This window comes from Drosophila virilis, chromosome 4, assembly GCF_030788295.1.
Source record: "Drosophila virilis strain 15010-1051.87 chromosome 4, Dvir_AGI_RSII-ME, whole genome shotgun sequence".
NCBI lineage: Eukaryota > Metazoa > Arthropoda > Insecta > Diptera > Drosophilidae > Drosophila > Drosophila virilis.
The window spans coordinates 18095159-18119564 of NC_091546.1; the positions used below are offsets into that span (position 1 = coordinate 18095159).

General features: G+C 41.9%; 7 protein-coding genes across 13 annotated transcripts; 5 read left to right on the forward strand and 2 right to left on the reverse strand.

Annotated features, from left to right (window-relative positions):
- Positions 1–44: 44 nt before the first annotated feature.
- CSN8 (COP9 signalosome subunit 8) lies at positions 45–898 on the reverse strand. The gene is made up of 4 exons (XM_002051513.4): positions 737–898; positions 607–671; positions 370–548; positions 45–312 (listed from the first exon to the last, which is right to left on the reverse strand). The coding sequence occupies exons 1-4, from the start codon at positions 791–793 to the stop codon at positions 68–70; spliced, it is 546 nt and encodes a 181-aa protein (XP_002051549.1). The 5' UTR covers positions 794–898; the 3' UTR covers positions 45–67.
- A 15-nt stretch (positions 899–913) lies between these two features.
- On the forward strand, positions 914–1916 carry RpS13 (ribosomal protein S13). Its single transcript, XM_002051512.4, has 3 exons — positions 914–1054; positions 1286–1413; positions 1482–1916. The coding sequence occupies exons 1-3, from the start codon at positions 1032–1034 to the stop codon at positions 1784–1786; spliced, it is 456 nt and encodes a 151-aa protein (XP_002051548.1). The 5' UTR covers positions 914–1031; the 3' UTR covers positions 1787–1916.
- A 715-nt stretch (positions 1917–2631) lies between these two features.
- LOC6628903 (probable multidrug resistance-associated protein lethal(2)03659) lies at positions 2632–9606 on the forward strand. 4 transcript variants are annotated; one of them, XM_015172512.3, is made up of 9 exons: positions 2632–2789; positions 4055–4154; positions 4222–4307; positions 5109–5638; positions 5712–7333; positions 7399–7928; positions 8073–8338; positions 8404–9333; positions 9387–9606. In XM_015172512.3, exons 2-9 carry the CDS (start codon positions 4078–4080, stop codon positions 9426–9428), a joined length of 4083 nt encoding a protein of 1360 aa, XP_015027998.1. In that variant the 5' UTR covers positions 2632–2789; positions 4055–4077; the 3' UTR covers positions 9429–9606. The 4 variants fall into 4 exon arrangements, with proteins under 4 accessions (XP_015027998.1, XP_015027999.1, XP_015028000.1 ...); XM_015172513.3 differs by having other exon boundaries at positions 2633–2789; positions 4063–4154; XM_015172514.3 differs by having other exon boundaries at positions 2635–2793.
- A 445-nt stretch (positions 9607–10051) lies between these two features.
- LOC6628471 (probable multidrug resistance-associated protein lethal(2)03659) lies at positions 10052–16434 on the forward strand. Its single transcript, XM_002051510.4, has 6 exons — positions 10052–10521; positions 10999–11247; positions 11856–13811; positions 14335–15538; positions 15598–16014; positions 16083–16434. Exons 1-6 carry the CDS (start codon positions 10454–10456, stop codon positions 16134–16136), a joined length of 3948 nt encoding a protein of 1315 aa, XP_002051546.1. The 5' UTR covers positions 10052–10453; the 3' UTR covers positions 16137–16434.
- Positions 16435–16609: 175 nt separating this feature from the next.
- LOC6628470 (uncharacterized protein C1orf50 homolog) lies at positions 16610–17593 on the forward strand. Its single transcript, XM_002051509.4, has 4 exons — positions 16610–16770; positions 16936–17093; positions 17152–17313; positions 17367–17593. Exons 1-4 carry the CDS (start codon positions 16713–16715, stop codon positions 17544–17546), a joined length of 558 nt encoding a protein of 185 aa, XP_002051545.2. The 5' UTR covers positions 16610–16712; the 3' UTR covers positions 17547–17593.
- Positions 17594–17743: 150 nt separating this feature from the next.
- hook (hook microtubule tethering protein) lies at positions 17744–20934 on the forward strand. 2 transcript variants are annotated; one of them, XM_032437911.2, is made up of 8 exons: positions 17744–18602; positions 18667–18793; positions 18850–19413; positions 19517–19635; positions 19698–19750; positions 19816–19992; positions 20063–20314; positions 20851–20934. In XM_032437911.2, exons 1-7 carry the CDS (start codon positions 17845–17847, stop codon positions 20299–20301), a joined length of 2037 nt encoding a protein of 678 aa, XP_032293802.1. In that variant the 5' UTR covers positions 17744–17844; the 3' UTR covers positions 20302–20314; positions 20851–20934. The 2 variants fall into 2 exon arrangements, with proteins under 2 accessions (XP_032293802.1, XP_002051544.1); XM_002051508.4 differs by having other exon boundaries at positions 20063–20934.
- Positions 20935–21018: 84 nt separating this feature from the next.
- Positions 21019–24406, reverse strand: Sidpn (similar to Deadpan). 3 transcript variants are annotated; one of them, XM_002051507.4, is made up of 3 exons: positions 23947–24406; positions 22762–23073; positions 21019–22687 (listed from the first exon to the last, which is right to left on the reverse strand). In XM_002051507.4, exons 1-3 carry the CDS (start codon positions 23993–23995, stop codon positions 21504–21506), a joined length of 1545 nt encoding a protein of 514 aa, XP_002051543.2. In that variant the 5' UTR covers positions 23996–24406; the 3' UTR covers positions 21019–21503. The 3 variants fall into 3 exon arrangements, with proteins under 3 accessions (XP_002051543.2, XP_032293803.1, XP_070064952.1); XM_032437912.2 differs by having other exon boundaries at positions 21019–22690; XM_070208851.1 differs by lacking the exon at positions 23947–24406 and having other exon boundaries at positions 22758–22856.

The following is a 24406-nucleotide window of genomic DNA, read 5'->3' on the forward strand; positions in this document are numbered from 1 at the left end:
ACACTCCTCATTTAACGACTAGCAAATGGAAAATGCCAAAAAAATAAAAATAATTCATTTTTATATTTTAGTTTTCTAAAAACGAGACAAACTCGGTTAATTTCAACAACTGATCATCGCTGGCAATGCGTGGAGTTATCTCCTTCACTTTCGGCAGCAAAATTTGCTTATCACCATCCTGTTCGCGCGTCCAATCCAAGCACGCATTTTTTAGTTCATCCGATGTCAACTGGGCCATTTCCATCAGATTCTCCTCGTATATGGATACATATGCAGTAGCGGTCAGGTTGAGCAGCTCCTCGCGTTGTTTAACTGCGATAAGACAAATCTGTAAGTCAACCAGTTGGGCATATAATTAGTGTTTCTCACCCAGAAGATCATCAATGATTAGCTTATTAGTCTCGGACCAGTCATATTTAATATGCTTAAAGAAATCTGCATAGCTGTTGTGCTGCAGGGCAAGATTTAAGAGATTTAGTTGTGCCAGTTCTTTGTTTTGTTCCTTCAGATTATTTGATATACGCATCCAAAGTAATTTTGCATTGGCTCTATAAGCAAACAATTGGTTAAAACATAGTAAAACATAATATGTTCACACTCACGCACAGTTTGTTTTGATAAAGATAAATCGCCATTAGCTGCTGGTAAATTTCAGCGCCCGGTGATATGTTCTATAACAATAAGCAGGTGGCTTTACATTAATATCGCTGATTTGGCATTATATTCAAATGCTTACCTCGAGCTCCTCATTTTCCAGCTTACTCAGCGTATCACTATATTTATCTTGCTGCATTTTTTTCTGAACAAAGTATAAACAATTGTTAGAACAAATTTTTCAGTAAGCAATATCTACATATATAACGAGTGGCGAGTCTGTTGCTGGTTGGCATGCCGCTGTTAACCTGAGAGAAATTATGTTAAGTTACGAATGTAAATGCAACTCTGCGCGGTTTTTGTAGAGTTTAGTTGTAGAGTGTTGTTCCGCAAGTCTCCACTTTCTTTTCGGTGTAAAAAACTAAGCTAGTAACATCATGGGTCGTATGCACGCTCCTGGGTAGTTGATTTTAATATTATCTATAAGCGAGTATGGTTGTAAAATGTGTTTTCCTAACGTGCCATAACGAAACTGACACAATTGCAATATTGTATCTGCATATAACGCGCTTATTTTAATCGAGTTTTTAGCCACCATGGCAAGCACATGTTGCAAACGAATACTCTCGCTCTTCTTCTTCACGTTGTCGTCATTCACTGGCTAAATTAACAAATACGATTTGCTTCGCAGCAAGGGTATATCCCAATCAGCACTGCCCTACAGACGCACAGTCCCATCGTGGCTGAAGCTGAACGCTGAGGATGTTAAGGATCAGATCAAGAAGCTCGGCAAGAAGGGCCTGACTCCTTCCAAAATTGGTATTATTATTGTATTTGTTTACGGTTTGAGGTTATGTTTAATGTGTTTAACTTTTCAATCATTTCAGGCATTATCCTGCGTGATTCGCATGGCGTTGCTCAGGTGCGTTTTGTCAATGGCAACAAAATTCTGCGCATCATGAAATCGGTGGGCCTCAAGCCCGACATCCCCGAGGATCTATATCACATGATCAAGAAGGCTGTGGCCATCCGCAAGCATTTGGAGCGCAACCGCAAGGATAAGGACGGCAAGTTCCGTTTGATTCTGGTTGAGTCCAGAATTCACCGACTGGCTCGCTACTACAAGACGAAGAGCGTGCTGCCCCCCAACTGGAAATACGAGTCTAGCACCGCATCTGCTCTTGTTGCCTAAATTTTCAAATATGTGAGTGCATTCACTGTACAAGATGTACGTGAACAACACAAAAGGAAAATAAAACTAAAATATTAAAAAAATAAATAAAAACAAACAAACAGAATAATCTGTAGGTGAATAAAATGTACATATGTATATTAACTTTTGTATATCTGTGGTTAGAGCACAAGGGGGTGCGTAGCCGGCTTGAGTAGGCGGGTTTTTTCGCTCGCTGGTTGCCAATAACAACTTGTTTTACATAGTTAAATAAAGCGCATATGCATTTATTTCAACAAGGTCTAGCCGAAATGACATAATCATAATTATTGATTTAATTCCTTAATGATAAATGTCATCCTCTTAATATGTATAGCCTACATGCATCGATTCCGAGGGCAACAAAAAATGCCGAAAATGTGCTATAAATGCATCAAAGATAATACAATAATTATTAGTTGAAAAATTTGTAAGTACTCTTTAGATATGCTTACAGAATGTTAATTAAAAGATGTTTATGACATTATTAAATTTGCGGCATAAATTAACCGTTGCTTTGAAAAATCCCTTGGGGCGAATTACAAAAATAGGTTTGCCGTACGCTTTCTACAAAAACGAAATACTTGAATTCGGTATAGTTAGTTAACCTTCTAAGTTAGGCTATACACCCCCAATGCTCTTAAATGCTTTCTAATTTATAATTTATGTATGTATAAAAACTTGTTGATTTATTTATTTTACGTGAGTAAGCACATACATACATAAATATATGAGCATATATGTATGTACATAGACGGGTGCATATGTGTGCGTGCGTTTACTGGTGGCGAATTCAGTTGAAAAGAGCTGAATGCCGCCAGCTGTTTTTCAGTAGCATGCCGCCCTTTAAGGCAGACGGTTCGTTTTTGTTGTTGCGCGCTTGTTCTACGTACGTTAATTGTTAATTGCCTTTTGGTTTCCAACAACAGCAAAAAGAATATAATGATTTTCAAGTTTTATTGAGCATAGTTCAATTTAAGCAAACGTATGTATGTATTTGTGTTTATTTCGATTCACTTGAATTGAACAATTATATTAATTTGCAATGTGTTTATATTTACTACATATAGACAATTTTTTGCGATTAGATAATGTAGAACAATTGAAAAATCGACCTTTATCTAAAATAACAATAGATAATCGGAATTAGTGAATGAGCAGGAACTGAGTTTTTGTATTGGCGCACCGTTAAGCTAACTGTAAATGCGGACATAAGATAAGTGCGCATACACATGCATGTTTGTGTATACACATATAAATAGAACGATAAAACAAAGAAGACAAAAAATACATACGTATGTAATCCAATGTTTTGCAAATGTGCCGCCCGCGTGGTCTGTTATAAGAATGTATATACAATGAATGTGCATATATATGTGTTAGTGACTTCTTATATTGCAGACTTGCGTTGGAGTTGTTCACGTGCAGTTGTGCCTGTGTGCGTGCGTCAATGTTTATAAGTATATACAAATATTTGTTTGCACAAATATAAATATAAATGTGTTATGTTTCGTTGTTAATATTACAGGCCGTAAACACAAACATGAATAATTATAATTTTAGAATTGCATTAACGTATGTCTGCTGGTCGGTTTGCATTTTTGTTTAAATTTACATTAGCTACATATATGCATTCGCACGCACTTATGTACACTTTGTAACCGTCGTTAATTGTTAGTTGGATTGCAACAATGTTTACATTATTTGCCGGCAATAATAGCGTGCACACAATTGTACACACATACATACATATATAAAAGTCAAGTCTAACTCCCAGCTTACACACACACACACACATGCATCTGCGTCGGGTAATTGTATGTGGCTAAGCTCACGCATACACACAAATGAAAGTTGCGCATATCGTGAGATTAAATCGCTGCACAATTGATCTCAGAGCTTTGCAGACAAAATTGCTGCAATACATGTGCTTTTTTGAATTACAGTTACAGGCATGCATGTGCATGTTACAGGTGTCAGCAAAATGTTTTATCCGATTATATACAAATTTCAGGGGCGTGCTTTTGATAAATTCAAGACTACAAAAGGGCTATACACACACACACATACACATACTCATGTACATATACATATGCATGCATGTGTGCATAAATTTAACTGTATAATTACGTACAATCAGAGTAAATCAATCAATGCGATTACAATAGTAATTAGCAATTAGAAAAAAAAAGAACAATGTCATACTATTCTGCAGTTTTCTCTATAAAACACCTTATCCATTACGTATAGTTTTTCAGCTTCAAACGTACAAAATGCAGTCTATTAAAACTGCAGACTTGCCGGAAAATCCACGGGAGCATGCCAATTTTATATCGGCAGCATGTTTCTGGTATGTAATTAATCAATTTTTATCTATAATTTTCTATTCATAATGATACAATACGATATGCACACAGGTACACCATGCCCACGTTCCTAAAGGGACGCAAAAAAACGCTGGAAACTGAAGATCTCTTCAAGGCATTGAAGGAACACAAGTCAGGTACATTTATCTAAACTAATTCATCAATTCGATATTAAAGCTATGTCATATATGTTTGTGTTATGGGACTGCTTTCTATAAGCGCCATTTGAATCATATTTCGCCATATAATGAAAACAAATCTTACTCAACTTCCATATATCCCTTTGTGAGTCACATCACGGAACAATTCTGTAAATATACATACATACTTATATTTATAATAATGTCAGATGATTGACTTACATAAACATATTCATATTCAATGCTATGTACATTTAATACAATTGATTTCATTCAATATATACGAATTGAAGTACAGTGATCAGTCGAAGATCCTAACTTTTAGAAATATAGAATTGTCCAGAAATAGATATTTTTACAAATTTCTAATTTGACTTTGTAAAGTCCTCCTTAATTTGATAAATTTTAGTTTAGCTGGCTTAACCCACAATCAGATCCGATGTGTTCTTCTTGGAGAGCGAGCACTGTCATGATTCGAATCCGATTTAAAACAATTGAATGCTTGGGCAAATCCAAACTTATCAGTCTTTTAAAGAAACGAAGCCACATGTGTAAATTCGGTCATTGACTTGGGGCATTGTTTGCTTGAGGAAGATTTTGTAATTGTTTGTGCTGATAAGATTTGGCCTGCAATGATTTTATTATCTTATTTACGGGCCTTGCAAACAGATCTTTATTTTATGTGGCTGGCATTATTCGCCATATCATTGCGAAATTTTGATGCAGTGTGATTGTTGATTATACATTTTATTGACAAATGTTTCCATCTTTATAATAAAATCTTCTTATATTTTCTAGAAACCCTTGGAAATGATTTATGCGCCGCCTGGGAGCGGGAGTTACAGAAAAAGCAGCTGAACGCCAAAAAGGAACCGAGCCTTCTGTGCGCTCTCGTGCGTGTTTTCGGATTGCACTTTGGCATGCTGGGACTGGTGCTCTTCCTGCTGGAACTGGGTCTGCGCACACTGCAGCCGCTGTGTCTGCTCAAGCTGATATCCTACTATACCTACGGCTCGGAGACAATAGAGGCTGCTTATTATTATGCAGCAGGCGTGGTTGCGTGCAGTGCCTTGAATGTCATCATTATGCATCCCTATATGCTGGGCACAATGCACGTTGGCATGAAAATGCGCGTCGGAATGTGCAGCATGATTTATCGCAAGGCCCTGCGGCTGAGCAAAACCGCGTTGGGTGATACCACAGCTGGGCATATTGTTAATCTGATGTCTAACGATGTGGGACGCTTGGATTTGGCGACAATTTTTGTGCATTACCTGTGGGTGGGACCTCTCGAGACGCTGTTTATAACATACCTAATGTACCTGGAGGTAAGCCAAAGATTGCCATTCAATGCATTCAATGTTTAGCAATCCGAAAATAACTTTTGTAAATCTCTTGCAGATTGGAATTGCGGCTGTGTTTGGTGTGGCTTTTATGCTGCTCTTCATACCGATGCAGGCCTGGCTGGGTAAGAAGACATCGGTGCTAAGGATGCGCACAGCTTTGCGGACGGACGAGCGCGTTAGGATGATGAACGAGATTATTGCTGGCATTCAGGTGATCAAGATGTATGCCTGGGAGCTGCCCTTTGAGCAAATGGTTGCATTTGCCCGCAAAAAGGAAATTAATGCCATACGACACGTATCCTATATAAGAGGCATATTATTATCGTTTATAATATTCTTGACGCGCGTTTCCATCTTTCTAAGCCTGGTGGGCTACGTACTCTTGGGCACATTTCTGACGCCCGAAGTGGCCTTTGTGATTACGGCCTATTATAATATACTGCGCACCACCATGACCGTATTCTTTCCACAAGGCATTTCGCAAATGGCCGAGGCATTAATTTCTATAAAGCGTGTGCAAAAGTTCATGCTGTACGAGGAGACTGATGTCATTGATAAGTCCTTGGACCTACCCTTAGTCTCGCCAGGAAGCAATCAGACTACAGTGCACTCCAAACTGGAACAGGAGAATGAGGATGCCAAGGAGAAGCTGCTAACACCACCAATGCTGCCGCACATCAATGAAAACGCCGTGCTCTCTGAAGCCCAAATATCCATAACTGCATTAAAAGCCAAATGGGATACCAGCTCACCGGATTACACCCTAAATGGCGTCAATTTGCGCGTGCAACCTGGCACCATGCTTGGCATTGTAGGACGTACGGGCGCCGGCAAGTCCAGCTTGATTCAGGCCATACTGGGCGAGCTGCGTGCCGAATCTGGCGAGATACGTGTAAATGGAAGCTTCTCATATGCATCTCAGGAGCCCTGGCTCTTCACTGGTACTGTTCGTCAGAATATACTATTTGGCCAGGCCATGGACAAACGTCGCTATGCACAGGTGGTGAAAAACTGTGCCCTGGAACGTGACTTTGAGCTGTTGCCGTACGGCGACAAGACAATTGTGGGCGAGCGTGGTGCATCTTTATCGGGCGGACAGAAGGCGCGCATTAGCTTGGCGCGCGCTGTTTATCGCCAGTCGGCAATTTATCTGCTCGATGACCCGCTCAGCGCCGTGGACACACATGTGGCACGACATCTATTTGAGAAATGCATGCGCGGCTATTTGCGTGATCGTATTGTAATCCTTGTCACGCACCAGCTGCAATTCCTGCAGCATGCCGATCAAATAGTCATCCTGGAAAAGGGTCAAGTAAGCGCTGTGGGCACATACGAATCGCTGCGCGAATCGGGTCTTGACTTTGCCTCAATGCTGGCAGATTCGTCACGCGATGAGCATGGCATCGAGGAGCGCTCTCGCTCCAGATCGGGCTCGGCCAGCGATAAGCGACGCAACAGCGAACAGTCGCTCCTATCGCTAGCCGATTCTTGTCTGGATGAGACCTCGGCAGCGCAAATGCATGTGCAGGAGTCACAGGAACAAGGTCGCATCGGACTGGGACTTTATAACAAATATTTTAAGGCTGGCGGCGGTTTCTTTGCCTTCTTTGTCATGATGGGCTTCTGTGTGCTGTCACAGGTGCTGGCCTCACTGGGCGACTATTTTCTGTCATATTGGTGAGTACGAAAACGATGAAGATGCAACTTATTTTTACAAAATATATATTCTTATTGTTCCGCAGGGTTGCCAAGAAGGGCAGCTTAAAAAGTATGCATGCTGCCAACGACACCACAACCATTGTGTCACATGGCCCGGAATCTCGTCTCTCGAGTTGGCTTCACGATCTGGGCTTGTCCGTGGATGCTGAATTGCTGGACACTTATATCTTTACCCTGATTACAATTGCTACCATTGCCATCACCTTGGCACGTTCATTTTTATTCTTCAATGTGGCCATGAAGGCATCCACGGAACTGCACAATTCCATGTTTCGCGGTATTACGCGCGCTGCCATGTATTTCTTCAATACGAATCCGTCGGGTCGTATACTAAATCGTTTCTCCAAGGACATGGGTCAAGTGGATGAGATATTGCCTGCTGTTATGATGGATGTCATACAGATCTTTCTGGCCCTGGCTGGCATTGTTATTGTCATAGCTATTGTTAATCCCTTGTTTCTGGTTCCCACGGTCGTGCTCGGCATCATTTTCTATCAGCTGCGCACGTTCTATCTGAAAACTTCACGTAATATCAAACGCTTGGAGGCCATTAGTAAGTTAAATATAGATACAGTAGTCGCTCGCAAATTAAAACTTCTAGAAATTAGAGTTGATCAAAAAATTAGCGAGCGATTACTGTAATAGCATTTATCATCCATCTGTATATATCTCTATCTAATTAACATCCAATTCACAGCTCGATCGCCCATTTACTCGCACACGGCTGCCTCGCTGACAGGTTTGTCCACGATACGCGCCTTTGGGGCACAGCGGGTGCTGATCAGCGAATTCGATAATCATCAGAATTTGCATAGCTCGGCCTTTTACATGTTTATAAGCACATCGCGTGCCTTTGGCTATTGGCTGGACTGTTTCTGTGTCATCTACATCGGCATTATTACGCTCAGTTTTTTCATTTTTCCGCCGGCGAATGGCGGCGAGGTGGGTTTGGCCATAACTCAGGTAAGATACATCATATTACATGCTTTCAAATGTTATCTTAACCGTATGCCAAATCTCTTGTGCAGGCAATGGGCATGACTGGCATGGTGCAGTGGGGCATGCGCCAATCTGCGGAGCTCGAGAACACCATGACCGCCGTGGAGCGTGTCGTTGAGTATGAGGATATTGAACCGGAGGGCGCTTTGGAGGCGCCGGCTGATAAGAAGCCGCCCAAGAGCTGGCCAGAAAATGGCAAGATTGCCTTTGAGGAGCTTAGCCTACGCTATTTTCCGGATCCCAAATCCGATTATGTGCTTAAATCTCTCAATTTCGTTATCAAAGCTCGTGAGAAGGTGGGCATTGTGGGCCGCACGGGCGCAGGTAAATCTTCACTAATTAACGCATTGTTCCGCCTCTCCTACACCGATGGCTCCATACTGATCGATAAACGGGACACGCAAGCAATGGGTCTACATGATTTGCGTAGCAAAATATCGATAATACCTCAGGAGCCGGTGTTGTTCTCTGGCACAATGCGCTACAATTTGGATCCCTTCGATGAGTATAGCGATGAAAAGTTATGGTCTTCCTTGGACGAGGTCAAACTAAAGGATGTTGTTGCCGATTTACCCAGCGGCTTACAGAGTAAAATAACGGAAGGTGGCACCAACTTCAGCGTGGGTCAACGGCAATTGGTGTGTCTGGCACGTGCCATTTTGCGCGAGAATCGTATACTGGTTATGGACGAGGCCACCGCCAATGTGGATCCACAAACAGATGCACTTATCCAGACAACAATTCGAAATAAGTTTAGGGAATGCACCGTACTTACAATAGCCCACAGGCTACATACGATTATGGATTCTGATAAGGTGCTCGTCATGGATGCTGGCAGAGTTGTTGAGTTTGGCACACCCTATGAGCTATTAACGTGCGCAGAGAGTAAGGTGTTCCATGATATGGTCAAGCAGACCGGTAAAGCAACCTATGATAATCTGGTGCTGGTCGCCAAGAAGGTATATTAATTGTACTTAGGTTTATTCAAATGTAATATATGTTTGATTTACAGGCATTCGAAGCAGCTCAACAAACACGCAGATTATCATCGTGAAGTCAGGCAACATTGTACGTATCTGGGATTTTATCATAGTGAGGACCCGCATCCCAGGATGGCCCTTCGAATGTAAATAAACTCATCCAATTCCAGTTTCTAATACAATATTCCTTTAATTTTATATGTACTTATATGTATGTGCCTATATTATATTATATTATATTGTTAATGTTTATATATTTCCATATATTAAGTGTAAAAATGCAAGGAATTCAGTGCCTTCAAAATAAATGTGAACTATTTGTGTACTTAAAACATAAACTAAGAATTTCAAGAATCAGTTGAGCGTCGGAAAATCAAGTAGAAAGGAGACGTGATAAACAATTAACGCTGCGCCAAAGATTAAAATGGAACATTTGTAATTAAATTAAGTTAAATTATAATTTGTTATTTTTTAAGTTTTTTTTTTTATATTTACCAAGTTGTCTATGAAGCAGCGTTAACGGGTCCACTTTAATGTATTCTAATGTAATGTTAATAAATATGTATGTACATATTAAAGTTGCGACAGTATGGCAACGCTGTCGATGGCGCCGGCAACAGCTGTTACAACAGCTGTTAACTAAATTCCCAGAGAGCAAATAAGCTTTAGTTGCGTTTGGAGCTGCGCACCGAGGACTTGTGTGCACTCCAACTGTTTTTATTAATTAAATGGAACGTTTTTTCCTTTCTATTCTATTTTCGCGATAAGCCGGCGTAATTGCAAAGGTGTGTGCGTGCGTGCGTGTGTGTGTGTGTGTGTCGCGTATCTCTAACTGTGATGAAATTTAAACGAAGCATCCGCATATGCTGCTGTTATGTGTATATCTAAAGCTTGAGCCTCGAGATAAACGTTTGTTTAAAGCGCGGCAAAACGTTTCCAAACGTTTGCACAGTCTATATAGTCCTGCTGTGTAGCGTATACGCGCAACAGTGCAAACGTTTCCCATTACAAAGCAATCCGAGAATTAAACAAAAGGCTTGTGTAAACAAATTGATTAAATACGAAACTCTTATTACAAATATATTGGAACTATTCAAAGATGACAGCTGATAAGCTGGCGCCAAATCCGCGAGAGACGGCCAGCTGCCTCTCCGCAATTATGTTCTGGTAAGTGAGCGCATAACAGAAAGATCTTTTAATTGAAATACTTTTCAGTTTTGTCAATTCAGTATTTCAATAATCATATAAAATCTTTTATCTTTGCAATGGGTTTTTTGTTTAGTTTTATTACATGTCCGAACTTGATCTCTTTAAAATGTTGCTGTCAAGTAGACATGTTCTATCTATCTATTTTTGCCAGAGATAAGATAATATTCATTATTGTTTTTATCACCTGTAATTATACAACATTTGCGTGGTCACTTCTTCCGATTTAAATCCAATTACACAAATATACAATTATATACACACAATTATGTGTTATTAGCAAAAGTAATTGTAAATACTTTTATGTAAAAAAATATATATATATATATAATGCAGCACATAGTTGAACTATAATAGTAATAGAGCTTAGATGATCTGAGCACCTAATTGTATTAATAACTGTTTTAATTATAATCATTCAAACGTTTATCTTGACAGCTTTGCGCTGCCCATATTGTTCAAGGGCCGCAAGAAAACATTGGAGCCCAACGATCTCTACGATGTGCTCAACGAGCATAAGGCGGACAAGTTGGGTGAGAAGTTCTACCAAGCCTGGGAGGCTGAGGTCCGGGCGAAAGCTCACAAAGGCGCCAAAAAAGCGAGCATGCTGCGAGTCGTACTGAAAGTCTTTGGCTGGGAATTGGTTATTTCGGGCATTGTCCTTGCGATACTAGAGCTGGGTCTCAGGTGAGTGTCTAAGGCCATATATGTATATATACCCTATTTATTTAAATTCTCGTTAACTCTTTCGCTGAGTGCTATCGATAATTATCGATTTTTATCGATGAAGCTAAAAAGCAAACATTTTTTCATGAATCAAGAAAATTTTAGTTTTTGGATAATCGATCTTCTAAGGCTTGGTATTTAATATTATAGAAATTTTTTTCGATTACTCTCCCGTTCCGTGTTATCGATAAATATCGATTTTTAGTCCATCTCGAATCTGCGCATCTGAATCAAACGTTTTAAATGTATCAATTTTCTAAAGCTTGGTATTTGATATTTACACGAAAAAGTTTTCGATTACTCTCCCGTTCCGTGTTATCGATAAATATCGATTTCCGATTTCCACTGTTTCTGCATAGCTCGGGTATAATTCAAGCTCGCCAAAATTATGGGAACCAAAATTTAAAAAAATTAATCGATCTTTTAAGGATTTATATTCGAAAGCAGTATTTAAGGCCTAAAAGTTTTTCTAATGAAAAGTTGTGTAGGTACAGGATATCTGCTAGTCGGTCACGCACGACTAGAAAACGCAAACTGTTCTATTTGTAATATATTGATTCCCGTTCCAGAGCCACCTTGCCACTCCTGCTGGCCGGCCTGATATCAGAGTTCAGCTTGACTGGCAATGGACGCAGTCTGAGTGCTCAGCTCTATGGCGCCGGCCTGGTGACATGCATTGTGATGAGCGTGCTGCTGTTCCATCCGTTCATGATGCACATGATGCATCTGGCAATGAAGATGCGGGTGGCGGTCAGCAGCGCCATTTACCGAAAGGCCTTGCGCCTCAGCCGCACAGCGCTGGGTGGCACGACGACGGGTCAGGTGGTGAATCTGGTATCGAATGATTTGGGCCGCTTTGATCGTGCCCTCATCCATATGCACTTCCTGTGGCTGGGCCCGTTGGAGCTGCTGATCGCCTCGTATTTTTTGTACCAGCAAATCGGAGTGGCATCCTTTTATGGCATCGCTATACTCCTGCTGTATCTGCCGCTGCAAACGTATCTGAGCCGCCTGACCTCGGCCCTGCGACTGCGCACGGCGGTTCGCACAGATCGTCGCGTCCGCATGATGAACGAGATCATTGCCGGGATTCAGGTGATCAAGATGTATGCCTGGGAGCTGCCCTTCGAACGGATGGTGGCCCAAACGCGTGCCAGCGAGATGAACGTCATACGCAAGGTGAACTATATACGCGGCATTCTGCTCTCCTTTGAGATCACGCTGGGACGGCTGGCGATCTTTGCCAGCCTGCTAGCCTATGTGCTCGCCGGTGGCCAGCTGACAGCGGAGCAGGCATTTTGTGTGACCGGATTCTATAATATTTTGCGGCGCACCATGAGCAAATTCTTTCCCAGCGGCATGTCCCAGGTGGCTGAGCTCTTGGTATCCTTGCGGCGGATAACCACATTTATGCTGCGCGACGAAACGGATGTGGCCATGCTGGACGAGGAGGAGGACGACGACAGGGCAGCGGAGAGTAAGAAACTCCTAGCCAATGGCAATCAACAGCAGTTCAGCTCGGATGTCTGCGTTGAGATCAAGCATTTGAGAGCACGCTGGAATACGGATCACGCGGAGCCCGTTTTGGACGACATCAATATGAAGCTACAGCGTCAGCAGCTGGTGGCTGTCATTGGGCCCGTGGGCGCTGGCAAGTCCAGCCTGATACAGGCCATTCTGGGTGAGCTGCCCGCCGAGTCGGGCACGATTAAGTTAAACGGACGCTGCTCCTATGCCTCACAGGAGCCCTGGCTGTTCTGTGCCAGCGTACGTGACAATATACTGTTTGGCCTGCCGCTGGACAGGCAACGTTACAGAACGGTGGTCAGGATGTGCGCCTTGGAGCGTGACTTTGAGCTGTTGGAGCAGGGCGACAAGACGCTTGTCGGGGAACGCGGCGCATCGCTGTCCGGCGGGCAGAAGGCGCGCATTAGCCTGGCGCGTGCTGTTTATCGCAAGGCGGATGTGTATCTGCTCGATGATCCGCTCAGCGCCGTGGACGCGCATGTGGGTCGGCATCTGTTCGAGCAGTGCATGCGGGGATTTCTGCGCCATCAGCTGGTCATATTGGTCACACATCAATTGCAGTTTCTGGAGCAGGCCGATCTGATTGTGATCCTGGACAAGGGCAAGGTAACCGATATTGGCACCTATGACCATATGCTCAAGTCTGGCCAGGATTTCGCCCAGATGCTGGCACAGCAGCCACAAGAGCAGACTGAAATCGAAGTGGAGCAAAAGTCCTGCGGCGATGCCAATGAAAACTCAACTACGTATTCTCGCCAAAATAGCGTGGAAAGTCGCAGCAGCATTTCCTCCATGGGCTCAAGTGCGGATGATTCATTAATGGCCCGGGACAAGCCAAAGGAAGTGCAGGAAACGCGCTCAGCCAACAAAATTGGTTGGGGCATGTACCAGAAATACTTCAGAGCCGGCTGTGGCTGGGTAATGTTTCTGCTGGTGGTGCTCCTATGCCTGGGTACGCAACTGATGGCGTCTTGGGGTGACTACTTTTTGTCCTACTGGTAAGTGGAAGGGGTAATGCGAGTTTCATAAGAGTATATATCATTGTAGCATAGATAATTTTAAAGAAATGCATTTTTTTAATGAATTGCCAGATATTTTCTGAGTTTTTATAGGATTCTTATAAGAACATTAGCCAGCCGCTTACATAACCATTTTACATTACATTATTATGTTAAGTAACATTGTGAACTAGCCCAATTTGGTGTCTCTACAAATAAGTAGTTATTTGTTTTAAAATTAAATGTCTTACAGTTGTGTTAGGAACAGTCGTCGGACGATTAGCTTGCCTTTTCACAGGGCTATGTTATGTTAAGTGGCTGTTAACATACATAGCAGAATAGGAGATCATAAACCATAAAAGGCAACAGTCGCAACTCGTTGTTAAAGTTTTTACAGGTCCTTAAAATAGCTCTGTACATTGCAATGTTATGTTAAATAGCTGTAGGTTTACAATTTTGAGCAATTTACATTGTGTATATAATTTATATAATTTATAACTTATATTTTACTTCTATTTGGCAGGGTAAAGAACAACTCGTCCTCTACGTTGGACATCTACTACTTTGCGTCCATCAATGTGGCGCTGATCATATTCGCTCTGCTGCGTACGCTTCTGTTCTTCAGCATGGCCATGCACTCCTCCACCCAGCTGCACAACTCCATGTTTCGGAGCATTACACATGCGGCCATGTATTTCTTTCATACAAATCCGTCGGGTAGGATATTAAACCGTTTTGCCATGGACATGGGTCAGGTGGACGAGGTGCTGCCCACAGTTATGCTGGATTGCATACAGATCTTCCTCACCTTGGCTGGCATTATATGCGTGCTTTGCATTACGAATCCTTGGTATCTGATCAATACGCTGGCCATGCTGCTATGCTTCTATTATCTACGCAACTTCTATCTGAGCACATCGCGGGATGTGAAGCGTCTGGAGGCTGTTGCCCGTTCGCCCATGTATTCGCATTTTGGGGCCACGTTGAATGGACTGCCCACAATACGTGCCATGCGTGCACAGAGGATGCTGATTGCGGAATATGATCATTACCAGGATAATCATTCCATTGGCTATTATACATTCCTGACGACAAGTCGTGCCTTTGGTTATTATCTGGATCTATTTTGTGTGATTTATGTTTTGATCATAATACTAAACAATTTTGTGTATCCGCCTGAGAATCCCGGCCAAATTGGCTTGGTCATAACACAGGCCATGTCCATGACCGGCATGGTGCAGTGGGGCATGCGGCAATCGGCTGAGCTGGAGAACTCCATGACCTCCGTGGAACGTGTGATTGAGTACAGAAGCCTGAAGTCCGAAGGAGCATTTACTTCGACTGTGGACAAAAAACCGCCTGCCAGCTGGCCAGAAGCTGGTCAAATTGTGGCTGACGATTTGAGTTTACGTTACGAACCGGATCCCAAGGCGCCGCATGTGCTGAAATCCCTGAATTTTATTATCGAACCATGCGAGAAGGTGGGCATCGTGGGCCGCACCGGCGCCGGCAAATCCTCGCTCATCAATGCCCTTTTCCGCCTGTCCTATAACGATGGCTCCATAGTGATCGATGGGCGCGATACGGAGCAGATGGGCCTGCACGATTTGCGTAGTAAAATTTCAATTATACCTCAGGAGCCGGTATTGTTCTCCGGCACAGTGCGCTATAATTTGGATCCGTTTGAGCAATATCCTGACGACAAACTGTGGCAAGCCTTGGAGGAGGTAAGAGCATATTGCATTCCTTAGTATCAAACAAAGTCAATATTGTTTTTCACTTACAGGTGCATCTTAAGGATGAAATCGGCGAGATGCCAATGGGCCTCCAGAGCAACATTTCCGAGGGTGGCTCCAATTTTAGCGTGGGTCAACGTCAATTGGTGTGTCTGGCACGCGCAATTTTACGCGAGAATCGCATCCTGGTCATGGACGAGGCCACCGCCAATGTGGATCCACAAACAGATGCACTTATCCAGACGACTATTCGAAATAAGTTTAAGGAATGCACCGTACTTACAATAGCCCACAGGCTACACACGATTATGGACTCGGATAAGGTTTTGGTTTTGGACGCGGGACAGGTTGTGGAGTTTGGTGCACCTTATGAACTCTTGACAACCTCCAAGAGCAATGTTTTCCACGGCATGGTTATGCAGACAGGGAAAACAACATTTGAACATCTTCTGAAAATAGCACAGCATGTAAGTAAAATAATTGAAGCATTTTATTAACCCTATTTTAATTCAAATATGAATTATTATTTTTACAGACTTATGAAAACAACTTGGAAAAAAAAGCGGAAACAGTTGAACTGCAGCCTTAAAAATATTATTATGCAGAGCTATCAACACCATGGATCTAGCTTAGGATTTGCTGTCTTGCCAATTACTACTTCATTTAGAGGTAACTACTTATATGGCGCCGTCTTTCGCTAGGTCCCAGCCTTACCCTGATAACCGAATCGGGAAAAGTTCAATGTTTATAAATGTTTGTTAAAAGTTCGTTTTTATTCATAGCATTTGATGTATTATAGATGAAATGCATTTACTTAATTTCTTTATAGTGTGAATTAAGCAGAGAGTTATATACAAGTTAATATATTTTATTTTCAATGCATTAGACGCCTAGAATCTGTTTATTATTTTAGAATTTCTCGACAATTTTGAGGCATGTTAGAAACGTACGTTCTATATTTTTGGCCACCACTGTAATATTGAGAATTTTTCAATGTCAGGTCAGCTGGCGCGTAGTAGTAGTAATCGATTACAGCGATATTGGTATCGATAGGTATCGCACCAAACACACGCTATTGTTTGTTTGCGTAAATTTCGTAGTAAACACGTCCTATTTTTCGGTCTGCGTTTTTATTAAATTTATAAACTTTATCAATGCACGTGTAATGAAAAGAAGTTCTACAATGGACACGCAGTTAACTTATGAATCAGCAGTCAAGAAAGGTAAGTAAAGGATTGATTTCAATAGGCATAAAGCCTGTTTATTGCATGTAGTTTGTGTGCATGTACATATATATGTAAAAATGTATGTATGTATGTGTGTACAGCTGCGTAGATAAGAATAGTTGTACAGATTTTTAAGACATAATAATCTTGCTTTAAACTCAGCTCAATTGGTGGAGCGAAACCCCCAATTTCAATTGGATCCTATGCGTGTCTCGATGCACGATGAAACTGATATAATTAATCTAGCGCAACAAATACAAACGGCGGACAAGCAACTGAAGCACAGCACCAGCCAGAAATTGGTTGTTATACTGGATCAGGTAAGCCGTATTCTGCAAAACAAAAGACCTGTGCGTAATTATGTTCAATTTCGTTTAGATAAAAATGCTGCAAGCACAAGCTATGAATATACTCAAGGAGTCAAATGAGAGTCGAACACTACACAGCGCCGCTTGCAATTTTGCCAAGAAACCCGGCCATATCTATCATCTTTACCAAAGGGCCACTGGCCAGACCTATTTTAGCATGCTGTCCCCAGAAGTATTTGTAATTTTCCATTAAAAAATAGCTTGTATTTATATAATTTATTGCAGGAATGGAATCATTCTGTGGACCAAACATATAAGGGCAGCTATAGACTCGAATATGATTTAAGCTGGACACCGATTGATAAAATAAAAGAACGTGATGATAAGCTTAAATGGGTGGAAAAATGCATAAATAGCGACAATGGTACAACACTTGCTATTGATTTTAATGTTACAAATAATTAAAGCAATAATAAATTTCAATGACAGATGCTTATCATCACACATGTCAATAGTAGGCTAAATTAATTTTTAATATAAATATTAAGAAACGAATTTTATAAACATTTAACTGTAAGATACCTGTAGGAATACCGCTCACATATTTATCGATTGCTCGATAACGTATCGGTATGCTTTAATAATTAATCGTTTAATCGTGAGCGCAGCTGTTTTGTTTACGCTGCAACAGCTGTGTTATTTTTTCTGTGAAAAATTTCTACATTTTGCTGTTCGGTTTTATCATATCATTTTCAATTTTACGATGTCCACACAGAACGGAATGTATTATAGTCTATTGGAGTGGTTCAAAACGCTCAATCTAAATGCGCCGCATGCAAATGCCGAGGAGCTGGCCGATGGCGTTGCTCTAGCGCAGGCATTAAATCAATTTGCACCCGAATCATTTACCAATTCGTGGCTGTCGAAAATTAAATCAAGCGCTGTCGGCGGTAATTGGCGTTTGCGTATGAGTAATCTGAAGAAAGTGGTCGAGGGCGTCTACGAATACTACAGTGATGTGTTAAATTATACGCTGCAGCACGATTTTGTCAAGCCGGATGTGCAGGCCATAGCTGAAAAGTGTGATCTCAGTGAATTGGAGCGCCTGCTGCAGCTGGTTCTCGGCTGTGCTGTTAACTGCGCCAAGAAGCAGTCATATATATGCGAGATTATGTGCCTGGAGGAGGAGCTGCAGGCGAACATAATGCGTGCACTTCAAGAGCTTGAATCGTCGACACGCCAGACGACAGAGGGCGGCGTGGTCAGCTCGTTGTCGCGCAACTCTTTGAGCGGCATGCTCGACGGCAATGCAAAGGCACTGGAGGAGCGCGATGCCATGGCCCAAAAGTGTTTTGAAACTGAAAAGAAAATGCTGCTGCTTATCGATGAGAAAACCAATTTACAGCAGGAGCTGCACAAATTACAGCTGGAATTCGCACGGCTGGAACACAATACAATTGGCGACGATGGCGTCTCACTTGGCCCCATACAGGCCGGCTCCGTGCGCTATAATGAGCTAAGGTGGACACTAAAACCTTTTAATTTATATAGTTATATATTATATAAATAATTTGATTTCCTTTAGACGTCAACTGGAGTTGGTTAAGGAGGAGCTGCTGCAGTCGGAGGGCGCTCGTGAGGACTTGAAAATTAAGGCACAGCAGCAGGAGACGGATTTGTTGCACATGCAGCAGCGCATAGATGAGCTAATGGTGGGTGCCAAAACCTTTAGCCATAGCAGAAATTTATGTTGTATTACTTTTGACAGAAAAGCACCGCAGAACTGACCGCACTAAAGGATGAGGTGGATGTGCTGCGCGAATCTACAGATAAGCTAAAGGTATGCGAGGCCCAGCTGGAAACCTACAAGAAAAAGCTTGAGGAGTACAATGATCTTAAGAAACACGTCAAAATGCTTGAGGAGCGCAGCGCTGACTATGTGCAGCAGAATGCACAGTTCGAAGAGGATGCCAAACGTTATGCCAACACAAAGGGACAAGTTGAGCTCTTCAAAAAGGAGATACAAGATCTGCACGCCCAGCTGGACAATGAGAGCAGTAAAAATGTCAAGCTCGAGTTTGACAACAAGAATTTGGAGAGCAAAACTTTGGCGCTGCAACGCGAAAAAGATAATTTACTCAAGGAGCGCGACAATCTGCGCGAGGCATTCGATGAGCTGAAATGCGGCCAATTGTCTACGAATTCGGGCAGCTTGACCGGCACAACAATGTCGCGGGAACTACAGCCGCCAGCTATGATGGACAAAATGCAGCGTCTGGAGGCGGAGAACAAGGCGCTGCGCGAGGGTCAAGGTGGCCAAACAGCTTTGGCGGTAAGTTAATTATAACTTTGCATAAGGATTTATAATTGGAAGCTATTGAAGATAAAGTTTACGAAAATTTAATAAATTAAAAAATATTTATTTTTAATTACAGCAACTGCTGGACGATGCTAATAAACGCTGCCAGCATTTGCGTGAACAATTGAAGACCGCCAACGAGCGGATACTCTCCCTATCGCATGCCTCGCAAAGCGATGATCCTATACTGAAGGAGTGAGTACTCTAGCTATACATTTAAATGAATTTTAAACTAAATATAATATTCTATGCCACAGAAATGAATTCAGCAAACAAATCAAGCAGCTAATGGAGCTTAATGAGCAGAAAAGTAAGCCTCAAACATTTGATTTAAATATAATATATATTCTTGATTGTTTGTCAAATGTCTTGCAGCACTTCAAATTGAGGAATCGGCTACTCAGAACTCAACAATGCAGTGCAAAATAACACAGCTGGAGTCAACTTTGGCCACACGGGAACAGGAGCTAATGGCCTACGAAGTCAAGTACCGCAAATGCATCGAAAGAGCCAAGGAAGTTATCAAAAATATAGATCCGCGCATAGCCAGTGGTTGGTTTAAATCATTTGAATGCATATACATATAGTTAAATTTGTTCTAAAATACCAACTCAACTTGCAGTTATGGAGGCAAACAATTTGGAAAAAAGCGTCGATGTCATTGAGGAGGAATCGAAAACCAAAATGAGCGGCATGGAGGAGCAGTTAATGGCCAGCGCTTTCTATAGACTGGGCGTTAATGCTCAACGCGATGCAGTTGACTCGAAACTGGCCCTATTAATGGGCTCGGGACAAACATTCCTGGCGCGCCAGCGACAATCGGCGCCCCGCAAACCCCTAACTACAATGAAATCAAAGTAGTTGTGGCTTTTTCGTAAGTTAAATGTTTTTTAAACGCAATATTTGTTCTCGTTTTTAGCGTACGTATATATGCATATTGATATAACCCTTATTTATTCGCGATTTGTAAACGATTATCAAGTCTATTTTATTTCCAAAATCTATATATATATATATATATATATATATATACATGGTGTACCTTTCGAAAATAAAACTGTATATTAGTTAAGATACGGTACAACAGCTCGATTGACGCCTAGAAGAACGGGTTTGAAGAGTGTATTAGTCACCATAGAGAATAATTGCAACTTAAAATGTATGTTTTTATATTGTATTTATATCCCTCATGCTGTCCGTCCGTTGTCCAATAAACTGTTCAGAACTTTTGGGCAGATCAATGCAAGGATATTTTGACCCGCGCAGATCTATAGAAAGGCTTCACACAATCTATGAAAGAAACTGAACTAGGCTTACAGTTTACCAAGCCCGTAATCGTATTCAATTCAAATCAAAACAAAAGATTAGATTCTCGTTATAGATTTAACATTATTGTTGTTTTAATTTCAGTATTTGATACATTTTACGCAAGGTATTTGGACAAAACATAAATAGTTCTGGAATTATACAATTATGATCGTGTAGTTTTAGGTTTTATGTTTGTTTTATTTTTATTTTTTTATTTTTAGAGTCTTTTTTAGCATTGGCACACGTGAAAAATGCATTTAAAAATTCGCATCTCGTGCATGAATTCCCATATACGAGCAGGAGCTTAACAATAGGGTGTCTTGTTTTTTTTTTTTTTTTTACTTCTAAAATATGTGGCTTTTAGTTAGGAGCGAAAAGAAAACGTCATTTTTTTTATAACAAAGCAACAAATTTGCGCAGTCTACACACATATACGTATATATATTTATATATTTATCGAGGCTGCAAAACCAATGAGAAAATCTGCAAAAATGATTTGGTGGCGCGATTCGATTCTTGTAGCTGTCCGCGCTTATAATCATATTCACATAATCCTTGTAGTCTTCGTATGTTTATTTTACATACTTGAAGAGAAATGAAATATATTTTAAGTATTACAAAAGCCAAACCAGATTTGATTGTTCGATTTTCTTGTGTGTTGTAAAAATTGGTTTGTAGCCCCGATAGCTATATAGACATATATATACACACTTAGTAAAAGCTATACCTTCGATACTGTACAAGGCCGCTGTGTTCTACCAGGGCCGCCACATGCTCTCATCGATGACCTGCTGGCCGCCAACCTGTTGTGCCCGGTACTCCTCCTCTTGGCGCAGCCGCAACGCCTGCCTGGCCGCGCTACTTGTTTGCGGACTGGCATCGAGCGTTTCATTTTCGTTGGAACCGATGCCGCTCTCCGAGCGCGGCGAGGATTGCTGCGTCGCCGGCGCCGACTTCAGCTCAGAGACGCCCGAACTGACCGATGCCGATGCCGCCGACGAGGAGGCCACCGAGGCGGGTCGCTCATTGAGCATGGCGGCTGCCGCTGCCGCTGCGTTGGTATTGTTCGCCATGCTATTGGCATAGGCAGCAGCCGCAGCGGCGGCCACATGCGCCGCCTCCAGGCTGCCCGCAAAGTTCGGACTCAGTTTGCCGGCCAGATGTGGCTGCATGCGCTGCAATTCAATGAGACGCTCGAAATCCGTGCGCGTGGCAATCGGATCCACCATAGGCTGGGCGCTCAGGCCCAACGCAGCGGCTAGCTGCACATAATGCGGAGGAAGCACCAGCACACCCCCATTGGCGGGCACGCCCTCAGCCTGAGACTGAGCCTTCAGCTGCTGCTTGTACTGTTCCAGCACATTGACGCAAACGACTTTGTTGGCATCGTGCTCGTAGCCCAGCTCGATGACTGCACCGCTTGGCGGCGACTGTTGCTGTTGCAGCTGCTGTTGCTGCTGTTGCTGTTGTTGCTGCTGTTGTTGCTGTTGTGTTGGGATCTGGTTTTGGGCTGGCGGCGCCAGTTGACCGCGATTGTTGTTCTCATCCTGCTGCGGCGCCAGCGTTGCACGCTGATCGCCGACCACCAGCAACGGCGTCTCGCCCAGCTTTAGACCCTTGCTGTAGTCGAGTGGATTGGAATCCTGACTGCTGTAGTCCAGCGAGTGCTCCTCGGTCGGTGCCGGGGTTTTCTTAATATCAAAACATGTCCGGCTGCTGCTGTTCGGACTCTCCGCAAAATTGGCGGCTGTCGTTGTGTGCGGGCATATCTCAACATCGATCTCGGCTATGCATTGATCCAGATGCCGCAGCAGGCGTGCCTTGGAGCCCGGCTCCGCCAGCGTCGGCATATTGCCCATTGGCGGCGGTTCCGGCGTGGCCAAATACCGTGCCACTTCGCGTGCGCAGTCGGTGTAGCCGGCGCGATATTTATTCACAGCTGCTGTGCGGCAAAATAAAGCTTCAGTTTTGGGCAACGGATCGGTTGCAAACAAAATGCGAAAAGCTACCTACTTGGATCATCCAGATTGCGATGCCGTTGAAAATGACGTACTGTAAGCTCCAGTATGTCCGCCTTCTCCAGTTTCGTATGCTTCGCCTGGCCATCGCCATTTTTGGCATTCTGATGCTTGGTCGACTCCAAAATGAGGGCCTTGAGTATGGCCAGACTTTGATTAATGCGAGCACGTCTGCGCTTCTCCATGAGTGGTTTATTGGTACGTTTGCTAATGTCCTGCGACGAGGTTACATTTTGTGAGGAGCTCACCAGACCAATCGATTTGATGCCGCTGCCATTGGTTGAGCTGGAGGCGGAGAATCCGAGGCCTGCAATACAAATTATAAGGTAAGACTTACAATTAAACACAATTTTAATAGTCAATTGAATATAGATAAGCCAAATGATCGATCACAATTTGGAATGCTTCAGTTTTATTGCTGGCTTTACTAATTTTCAATCAGTTTATTTTTTAACATAACATATTCTAACTTTAGAGATTTTTATAAGGCATTTTCTGGGGATTTTTGACTTAGAACATTCAAAAACAAGGCAAAATTGTCTCAGAAATAATCATTTTTATTCATTTCTGATTCTTATAATTCTATTTTCTATAATAATTTCTGGAATTAATTTTCATTATTTTTTGATTTCTAATATTTTGTATCTCCGGATTGTCTTTAGTTAAAAAAAAAATCCATACTCCAAAAAGTATGCTACAATATAGCAAATATTTCTAATATATCAAATTTTAAACTTTACGATGTTCAGATTCTAAAACAAGACAATTCTAGCTTTCAGTTTGGGATTTTCCATTTTCCATATTCAAATGGTTTTTGCTTTAAATACAATTTTTCTTAAAAAAATGTTGTCCAATACTAAAATTAATTAATAGTCGAGATTCCAGAACCCACTTTCATAATATTATAGAAATATCTTGTTCAAGATTTTTTAATAATTTTTTTTGATGAACCCTGTTATTAATTTCTATATAGTTCATGTAGGATATCGGGTTTTAGTTTTTTGATATAACATATAGTATGAAATTCACATTCTTGAAGTTGAAGCTTATAAGGCAGACATTTTCCGAGTAATCCGAAACATTTGTCCGATTAACGTTGTTTCCTTAACACTTATTAATAGTTTTTTTTTTTAAATAGTTTTTTGTTTTTCAAACTTGAAATAGAAATGATGATTTTTACCCGCTGTTGATTTATTTTTATTGTAATCCTTATCACGTTTTGCTGTCATTTTGTCATTTTTGCCGAACTCTTTATGAATTCCACACACACGCGTAAATTTTTAACAATTAAATTCAGATAATTTGGTAACTAAATTCGACAGTTTGCCGTAGGTTGTAAGCGCCAAAGCCAAGCCGGACAAAATCACGTCTTTTTGTTTGAACGGCTTGGAGACGTTTAAATACCGCAACAGGAAAAACTGTCGCGTAAATAATTTGTTGCGAGACGAGACGTCCGCACTGGCCGAGCATTAACCGAGTACTAAAAACCGAAACGAACTGCACACAACTCGACTCAACTGAACTGAACGAACAGAAGCTAACGGTAAGCGTAACGGTAAAACGTACTTCGACTTTTCGTTTTTACTTGGCTGCCGTCGCTTATGACGCCCGCCGTGGTGCGCATAGCTCGTACAAAATTT